Source organism: Citrus sinensis, chromosome 6 (genome assembly GCF_022201045.2).
Source record: "Citrus sinensis cultivar Valencia sweet orange chromosome 6, DVS_A1.0, whole genome shotgun sequence".
In the NCBI taxonomy this organism is placed as follows: domain Eukaryota; kingdom Viridiplantae; phylum Streptophyta; class Magnoliopsida; order Sapindales; family Rutaceae; genus Citrus; species Citrus sinensis.
Genome location: NC_068561.1, coordinates 24142752 through 24151943, shown reverse-complemented (window position 1 = coordinate 24151943; position 9192 = coordinate 24142752). Strand labels below are relative to the sequence as shown.

The 9192-nt window shown below is 34.3% G+C and overlaps 2 protein-coding genes across 2 annotated transcripts; both read right to left on the bottom strand.

Moving 5' to 3' along the window:
• Nucleotides 1-3961: 3961 nt before the first annotated feature.
• LOC102609581 (pentatricopeptide repeat-containing protein At3g02490, mitochondrial) lies at nucleotides 3962-6229 on the bottom strand. Its single transcript, XM_006482273.4, has one exon. The coding sequence runs from the start codon at nucleotides 6127-6129 to the stop codon at nucleotides 4114-4116; it is 2016 nt and encodes a 671-aa protein (XP_006482336.1). The 5' UTR covers nucleotides 6130-6229; the 3' UTR covers nucleotides 3962-4113.
• Nucleotides 6230-8103: 1874 nt separating this feature from the next.
• Nucleotides 8104-8788, bottom strand: LOC102609308 (stress-induced protein KIN2-like). The gene is made up of 2 exons (XM_006482272.3): nucleotides 8564-8788; nucleotides 8104-8423 (listed from the first exon to the last, which is right to left on the bottom strand). The coding sequence occupies exons 1-2, from the start codon at nucleotides 8690-8692 to the stop codon at nucleotides 8349-8351; spliced, it is 204 nt and encodes a 67-aa protein (XP_006482335.1). The 5' UTR covers nucleotides 8693-8788; the 3' UTR covers nucleotides 8104-8348.
• Between the last annotated feature and the right edge of the window lie 404 nt (nucleotides 8789-9192).

Sequence of the window (9192 nt, the reverse complement as noted above, 5' to 3'; positions counted from 1 at the left end):
ATTTGATGGGTTTGTTGAAGTATCCCTAATTATCTGATAAGTGTTAATTTCTTAGCAATTTTTGATTAAGGTGAAAAAGAAAAAAGAGTGGGATGGTCCATTGTAATCTTGTAAAGACAAAGATGGTCTCATTGACAGGAAAGTGCAAGTGATTTAGGAGTTCATAACAAGATGAAGGAAAACACACACTTGGGTCCAATCTTTTTATTTTATTTTATTTCAATTTTTTTTTTTGCAGCACTTGAAATGAATGATTATGCGTGCTTTTACATCTTTGAGAAGACCAAGATAACGAGTATTTCCCGCAAAATTATTTGCTGCATGGTCCCTGCCAATGCCAACATCCTCTACATGCTCTTTCCTGTGAAGCGATCATCACTTCTACATTTCCGCCTTTGCCTCCGAGTTTTTCTTTTTAATTATTATTGTTATTATTATTTTTCCTTTGGAGAGAGGGGAAGGGGGCTTTTTTTTTTTTTTTTTTACTTCTCATTTTGGGTGGGAAAGGTTTTTTTTAATCTGTCAGGAGACTAGGCTCAGATACTTTTGTTATGACACGTCATGGTTATATGAGCCGAAGAGCTGCGTCCAAAAATCGGAAGAAAATATCTTCCGGCATTAGACGCGAGCAGGATAGGTGAAAAGAACAGTTGCTTCAAAAAAAATTGAACCAAACCGATGGTTCGGGTTTTTTCAAATTACAAAAAAAAAAATATCAATTTAATTTGGATTATTATTAAAAAAAAAACGATTGGCTCAATCTGATTTAGAACCGAACCAAACCGTTGTCCCTCCCCTAGACCTAAGCAGTTTGGATATCTATCTACACGTACGGGAAAAAAAAAATGGTGTTTAAAACGAGTCAAATCTGCCTTTAAAATATTGAAAGAAAATGTTCCTCTATAATAAACCTTCAGATACTTGAATCACTACTCACATGTGGGAAGCAAATTGATTTATCACTTTACTAATTGGTGGTTACATTAATTTAAGCACGGCTCTGCTTTTGATCTCTTTTCTTTGGGTTATTTTTTGTTTACTTTCTCATGAAATGATCATATTAAAATATCTCTAAATTATTATAAATTTCAACTTACTCTCATTTTTTTTAAGAATAATTTTTTTTTTTAATTTTTCCAGCATCTTTTGAAGAGAAATAGGGTAAGTTAAAGTTTACACATGATAAAAATTATCATTTCACCGGCTAATTCGAAATTTACCCTGTATTAATGTACACACGAGACACAGATTAGCTGCAAATTTGCTGTTTTTGGTCCCCTTCTCAACAGCAACACAGTGACTGGAGAAGTAATAGCAACTAATCATAACAACATGATGAGAATTCTGTCTTGCTGTCTGTAAGAACATGAAATGTCTTTTGTTTGTTCCATATATGCCAAAGAAACCTATCACATTGATTCAATTAATGCTGAAGAGACGAGCCCAGGAACTCCCTATTGTCTTTCATAAGAAATTTTCCAGAGCATTAATAGGCACTGGAGAGTGATACCAAATGTGTATGGCTTGTTCTGTCACGCTCATCGCGTTTTGCTGATGGATGAGTCTTATTCAGTCTTTTGGCATGCCATTCAAATGTAATTTCGATAAAATGCTGTGGACAACACTGATAACAATGAGAATAAATATAATAAAAATTTTAAAGATAGTGGAAGAAAATGTTGATCAAGTGACTATTATGATCTATCATTTTCTATGTCGAGCTCAGACAAACAACGGAGACAGATTTCACATTCTTTTGAAAATGGAGCAAGCTCAAGAATACAAAAGCCTGCTGGGATTCCCGACTTCATAATAAGCATAAAGTGAACCATCACAAACAAACCACATCAAGATCAGCAGCCTTCAACTGATAACCAATCAAGTAAGCCCTTGTAATAGAAGGGAATCTTGAGGTGTGACTCTGTTGCTAGTTTGATCTGAGCAACCAAAAAGGATTTAACCTCATGCAAAATTTCTTGCAAAGTTCAGATACCATGCTTGTTACAATTTATAAAAAAAAAAAAGAAAATGCTGTTCCTTTTTGAAGGCATGCTAAAAGCTAGCCTACACTGTTTCATTTACCCTAGAACACAATTTGAAGAGCAACTTCTCTCATGAGGACCATATGCAGCATGTATAGATCAAATAAAAGGTCTTGCATTTGGTCCCCCACCTCAATTATTTAGAAAGAACAAATCCGAACACGATATTCCCAACTACACCTTCTGGCTTCCACTAGCATAGTGTACTGCATGTGTGTTTAATGTTTTACATGGGATTCACTTCTTGAATTGCTAATAGATGCAACATTAAATAACTAACTCTTCCTAGATACATAAAGGGAATATTCAATAAATTGGAAGGCCGTTAAATCACCAACTAATAAGTTTGACAAACAAACTACTATTGGCCATTTGGTTCTTTGCTGGTTACACAAACAATTGTAAAGATTCTCAAATTTTCTGCATAACAAAAACATGCACTTTACGTATTCAAAATAAATGTGAAAAATTGAATTTCACCGGGAAAAAGTAAATTTCTAACTTAGCTTTGAAGCAAAGAAAAGCATTGGCACATATTAACACATATTCCTCCGAGATTTTTATTTTTTGACCATTAAAAGTGGAAATATTTGAATATAGATACTTTCTAACTAAAAGGGAAAGGAGAAGAAGTGTTGAGGCATCCCTGAACAAAATGATTTCAAAATCGACACACCGACACTGTTACACACCATCCGGCTTTACTGCCCTGGCATTGGCAAGCACAGGCAATTAAAATTTGGGCCTCCACACTAAGGCCCGGTGCTTTTTTAAAACTCCCCCCTCTTTTCTAAAGTTGAGCTTCACACAAAGTACACAGATTCATTTATACAAAGTGAGCTTGTAGGTGTGTGCATATAGTGTGCAGTGCGTAGCTTCATGGTGAATGCTTTGTTGCTGCCTTAGGAGGGATTGCCCTAAGATTTATGGACATGATAACCCATTAAAAGAGTATCAAGTTCAGAAGCATGGAGTAATATTTAAATATCATAAACAGGGAGATCTTTCTTAAGAAGGATGATAATGTAACAGCAACCCTTCAGAATTATCTAAAATACTTCTATTTTAGTCCCGATTTTCAAATTAACAAAGATACCAGCAAATCATCCAAAATCCAGCTTCGGATCTTGAAGACTGACAATCAGACAAAATGCTTTAACATCCATTCAGCCTAGCGTGCTTGTTTAATGGGCCTTTTCGTTAAATAATAAGCAAGTATATTGTCACCAGATGAATATTTTGTACAGCACATCCCGGAGACAATTAGACAACTATTACCTATTTTGTACAGCACATCCCGGAGACAATTAGACAACTATTACCCCGATCCACCAGAATTAATCAAAATCATTTCTGGGTTGTTAAGCAGACAAGCACAATAATCTTTTGCATGAATGAAACACTAACGGATCAGGATTTGGAAAAATTAAGCGACAGACCAAAAATCAACATGATCTGAAATTACAAACCTACAACTGACATGGATTTAACCATTATTATCTCAAATATGAAGTAAGGAAACTGAATTAACTTGTTCAAAGTGCGAAACACAATCATTTGACTTGTCTCAAATTTGTTACTACGAGAATGAGATAGACATTGATATCAACAACGAGGCTGCTAAAGACAATAATCACAAAAGCAGGTTGTTAACCTTGCTAGAGCACTCTAATAACTATTTCAAAGATGGTTCCTACTAATTGGAACTTCAGGAAATCTGATGGTTACAATGATAAATTCAAAATATATGATTACAGATGAACTTAAACTGTTAGTTCTGATAAACTATTGAACAAAATCTGCATTTATTGGATTCTACATTCAGTTTAGTCGTTCACAAATCATTTAAGGACTTCAGTGCTATATGCACGTAAGAAATTGTAAGGGGAAAAAGATGTATCTAATAAAAGAGAATGATGTAAAAATTGAATACCTTATAGGTTTTATTTGCCACTCAGCGAAAATTATCATGTGCAAGCAGGTTATGAGTTTAGAATTAGAAGCATCAAAATTTTCATACCCAAAAACATCAACCGCACAAAATAGGGAATAAAATACACTACAATGAAACCTAAGCAGTCACAGCAGGTGCAGAATCTCCGCCAGATTTCTTGGAATAGAGCAGATTTAAAACATCGGCATGATTGCGGACGTAACGTGGGCATTTGGACAGGAGATCTTGTGCTTCGCTATGCCTTCTTGCCTGGAAAAAGGCTGCAAATAAACAAAGAACCACAGACATGGATGGAAACCTCTTCGAAGTCATACCCTTAAGGAAAGCGATAGCATCATCACTGGTTCCAGACTTTGATACATACTTGATGAATGGATCCACAAAAGGTGGGAAGCCATGATCCTTCATCAAACACAGAAGACTTAATGCATCTTTAAACCCACGCTGAACTAATAAATTCTTTATCAATTCTTCATATGTAGTATGCCAAGGTTTCAAATCATATTCACGCACACAGTTATGGACAAACTTGCAAGCATCTATTGCTCTGTTCTTACTGCAATAAGTGTTTACCAACAAATCAATCGCATAACCAGCATGAGAGGTGCCCTCTTTTTCAACCATCTTTTGGAAACAATCAGCAGCCTTGTCAAGATCCCCAGCCACACAATGTCCTTTAATTAAAGAAACCCACATCTTGTCACCTACATCACTACCTGATGCTTCCATATGATCCATAAACTCATTTGCTTCATCTTTTTTACCAGCACTACTAAGCCTGAATGCAATTTTGCTCTTCATGTTACTACTAGCTATAAACCCACCTTCTTCCATAGCTTTCAAAATCTTATTGCATTCTCCCATCCTACCAACACTAATCAAAGCCTTTAAAACTGAATTGAGCATAGCATCGGTCAACACATTGCCATTTTCTCTGAAGACCCTCACAACCTTTGAAAAAAGTCTCATATCTAGCTGCTTACTGACCACTATTTTGCGTAATAAAAATGTGCAACAATTCACAGAGGGCTTATTTTTACAAGCCATTGCAAATTCATACAAGTCCACAGCTTCCTTAACCATATTCCTCTCAGAAAACCTCCCTAAAACCTTGACACAAGTCTCCATCTCCATTTCATATCCTTTACTCCTCATCTCATCAAGAACCTTCCAAAACCTATCGATGCAGTCCTCCCTCCCCAAAACACTAGCCATGGCATTATAACTACTCTCATCATGCTTAACAAAACCACTCTCTTCAGCCCATCTGAAAAATATCAATGCTTTCTTTGGCTCATCTCCAAGTTTGTCCACTACAAATTTAACCAAATCATTTGAAAATGTAACATTCAAGTCCCTCAACTGCCTTTCAACATCATCACCCCAGATATCACTTCTAACAACCTTGCAAATCCTAGAAGCAACCTTTTCTATAGAATTATCAATTGAACCAGTGGCAAAAATCCCTTTTAATTTCTCTAAATCGCTCTCTAACCCCTCCTTCTCAAACTTCTCAGTCATCTTATTGCGCACATGACTTGCTACCCCGTATCCTTTTTTCTTCATAACATCAACCAAGCCCCAAAACTCCTGAACAAGCCCATGAACACCCACAATCCTCAGCATCAAATTATAAGTTTTCGAGCTCAGTCTCTCACTCTCCTTCTCCAAAACCCAATTAAAGAACCTCCTTGCCTCGTCCGGGCTCGATTCAAGATTCTTCAACACTTTCAACACCATTTCATGGGTGAAAACAACACCACTCAATTCCAATTGTTTGCTAATATCAGTAACATCACTGAACTTATAGAAAATATCACCGACAACAGTAAAATCAGATTCTTTCTGCTCGATAGCTGGCTCAGACGAATAGCTACAAATCATGGGGTTCCTAAAGTTTGGATTTTTAGGGTCTATAAGATTTATAAAACGAGAATGACAAATGGGTAGTCGAGAAAATCTGCTATAAAAAGCGTGAGAGCTCGTCGGAAGAAGTGAAGACAGTGTGTGAAGAGATTCATGGAGTGTGAGGTTTGGATTAAAGGGTACCTGAAAATAATAAGAAGAACCAGTGAATTGAAGAGACGATCGAGGGTAGTTTCGGAATAGGAGAAAACGCCATTGATGTCTCATTCTCTCTGAAGGTTCGATTAATATGCTGGTGAAATGATAACTGCAGATTCAGAAGGGAAGCATACGAGTGTCTGTGTTTTAGGGTTTTAGAGACGTGTTGTGTGTTACGCGATGTACTTGATCGAAAGATCTATGGACCGGTTCAATCCGAACCCCGACTTGAACCGGTCACAATTTTTTTTTTATCTTTTCTTTTTCTTGAAAATATTTTAATATTGTTGAGCAACAAATTCAATTATGTATTTGATAGAGCTTTGTTAATGTAATCAAAGATAAATTATACATATATAAATATAGGAAGAACCACCTATTAATCAAATGATAAACCACTTTTTTTTTCTAGAATGAACTATTGAATTCACATTTTTTATGTATATTAATGGAGAAGGTTTTCTTTCCAATACTTGAAAATATGTATATTGTGATAACAGAAAGAGTTATATGAATTTTTGACACAAATGAAATTATTATTATTATTATTATTTAATATTAATAAATTAAAATAATACTAAGAACACACACACAAACATGACTCTCCCTTTTGAGCAAGAAGCTCCATAATTACCACTTGGTCTCTCTTTGGCAGAAATAATTTCATTTTATTTTTTGGGATTTTAGATTTTCTTTTATCCTTCAATGTAATTTTCTACACATATATAGTGGCTTTATTCAATGGATTAGAAAGATTTTTACATGTATGGATTATAAAAAGCTAATTTTTTCAAGCATTTTAGAAGATTTTAACATGTACAAAATTTAGACAGTTAATCTATGGGAATTCTTTATTACAGAAAATAAAATGAGGGAACATGGTGGTAGAGAGTAAGATTATAGAGGATGATATAAAAGAGTGAAGAAAGAGTCGACTTTGATGGTGGAGGATGATAACAGCAGTGAATAGTAATTTAAGAGAATGAAAAAAAAAATGTCATATATCAGTTCAGTAGAATAGAGCATAAGCTTCATCTTTAGAGCTCAGTGAGTTTTCAATCATATAATTCATTGTTTAATATCAAAGTTATTTATATGTCCATCCAGGGACGGATGCAGTTATCAAGCCTGAAGCACCCACTGGTAAAAAAAAAATTTAAAAATAAAAGAAAAAATATTTTAATTTTTTAATTAACTCCATTAAATTTATTAAAATAGTCACTATAAAATATAAACATCCATAAAATTTAAACTTTGACTTTTAAGAAATATAAAAACTTGTATTTAATTAAAAATGATGATAGCGCACCACCTAAAATATTTTTTATTTTAAAAAATATGGTTAATTCTTCCAGTTTATATAATAATAGTAGAACGAACGTTTTGAGTAATAAAACTCATGAAGAATCATCTTTGGAATCAGATGAGATAAGTGATAGTTTGGTTGTTTATATAGAAAATAATAAATTTAATAATATTAATAATGAGTCTATTGCATAACATTTTTAAAATATAAAAATGTGTAGAGACTAATTATAAATATATTAGCAAATAGTTTATATATTTAAAATTTTAATTTTTTAGATTTTATTATTATCTAATTTAACCCCCGATAAATTATTTTTCTAGATCCGTCACTGAACTTCATCGATCCTGTTATTTGATCCATTTCTAAATTCTGTTGTACGTTAACTTCCCTGTGAATTCGCAAAATCAAAAAGTAATCCAGATGGTGAGGCAACAGATTTTACCCTTTCACAACACGCTTTAAACTACATTGAATAATCATGTGATTAAATATTGAAATTGTTCTGTAAAATGAAGGTTATTTTATATATTATATATCATCAAGATCTATCTGTTATATCTTTTATAGTCGATAACACCTTGATGATTTGATTGATTTTATCCCCGAATGAGGAGTCACTTTTTATTTCTCATACTTTTTCTGTTTTATTAGATTGATCCATTGAAGGATTTCGGAAATTGATAATGATCGAATAAACAAAACCAGAAATTTAAAATCGACAACAGAACAGTGAATTAAATTAAAATAGGAATTGCATTAAGGAAGTACCAAAAGGAAGTACATTCTCTCTAAAAGCAACTCAGGTTGGCTAAATTCAAAAACACTTATGGGGAAATTTAACGCGAGAGAGCTACACAAGAAGAGCTCTCTTCTTTGAAGAAGAACACAGAAACACCACAAAAACATTAAAAAAAAAAAAAAAGGAAAACACCCTGAAATCCATTCATGCAGCTCCTGTGTTGGGGTCCAATAATCAGCTTTATTTGTTCATCCCAGTTGCATTCTTCACGGCATCAGCGGCTCCCTGTGCCTTTGCTTTCACCTGCTCACCAGCCTACGTACGCGCACACAAAAAAAATGAAAAAGATTTACAACAATTCTACACAATCTTTAAATGTTTGCATCAGAGAGTGACTCTGGAGGTGTATATGTATGATATAACATTATTGCATGATTTGAAAGTAATATTTGAACCTGATTCATTGAGTCTTTAGCAGATTGAGCAGCATTGCCGGCTTTGTCCATCATGGTGTTGGCCTTTTCCTGAGTTTGGCCCTTGACCTCACCAGCCTGGTAGCTCATCTTCTGAGAATTGTCTGCCATTTTTTATTTTGGTTTTTGGTGGGGTTATAAAACACAAATGTATTATGTATTCAGAGAATGGAGTGAGAAACTTGAAAGTTCAGTGATGGGGTATCTCAAAGTTGGCACAATTTATAGTTTCTAAAGGCTAGTGCTTTGCTTGACATGTGTGCTGTTTGCCTGTTTATTTGGAAATCTGTTTGACACGTGTGAGCATTCGGTTTGGTGAGGCTAACACGTGTAACTCTGCCCTTGGGTGAGTGGAATTAGGCCTTGTGACTCGGGAGACGTTTGAGTTATTCAATTCAAAGTTTGCTGAGTCATACAAAAGGGCACTGAGTTTGACTAGTTCTAACTTCTCTGAATAAATTCAGCAGTTGAAGGAAAAATAAAATATTTTGTATTTATAATAATATGAATGTTTGATACATTTTTTTTTAATTCATTGTATTGGCTACCGATCCATGAAACTTAAATAGGAATTGGATGAATCAGTTTCTCTTTGGAATAAGCTCAATGCA

Excerpts from the sequence above, each read along its gene's own strand:
- LOC102609581 (XM_006482273.4), bottom strand. The coding sequence starts at position 6,129 with ATGAGACATCAATGGCGTTTTCTCCTATTCCGAAACTACCCTCGATCG.
- LOC102609308 (XM_006482272.3), bottom strand. The coding sequence starts at position 8,692 with ATGGCAGACAATTCTCAGAAGATGAGCTACCAGGCTGGTGAGGTCAAG. Across the intron at positions 8,424-8,563 it reads CTAAAGACTCAATGAATCAG|GCTGGTGAGCAGGTGAAAGC; the intron begins GTTCAAATATTA and ends GCGCGTACGTAG.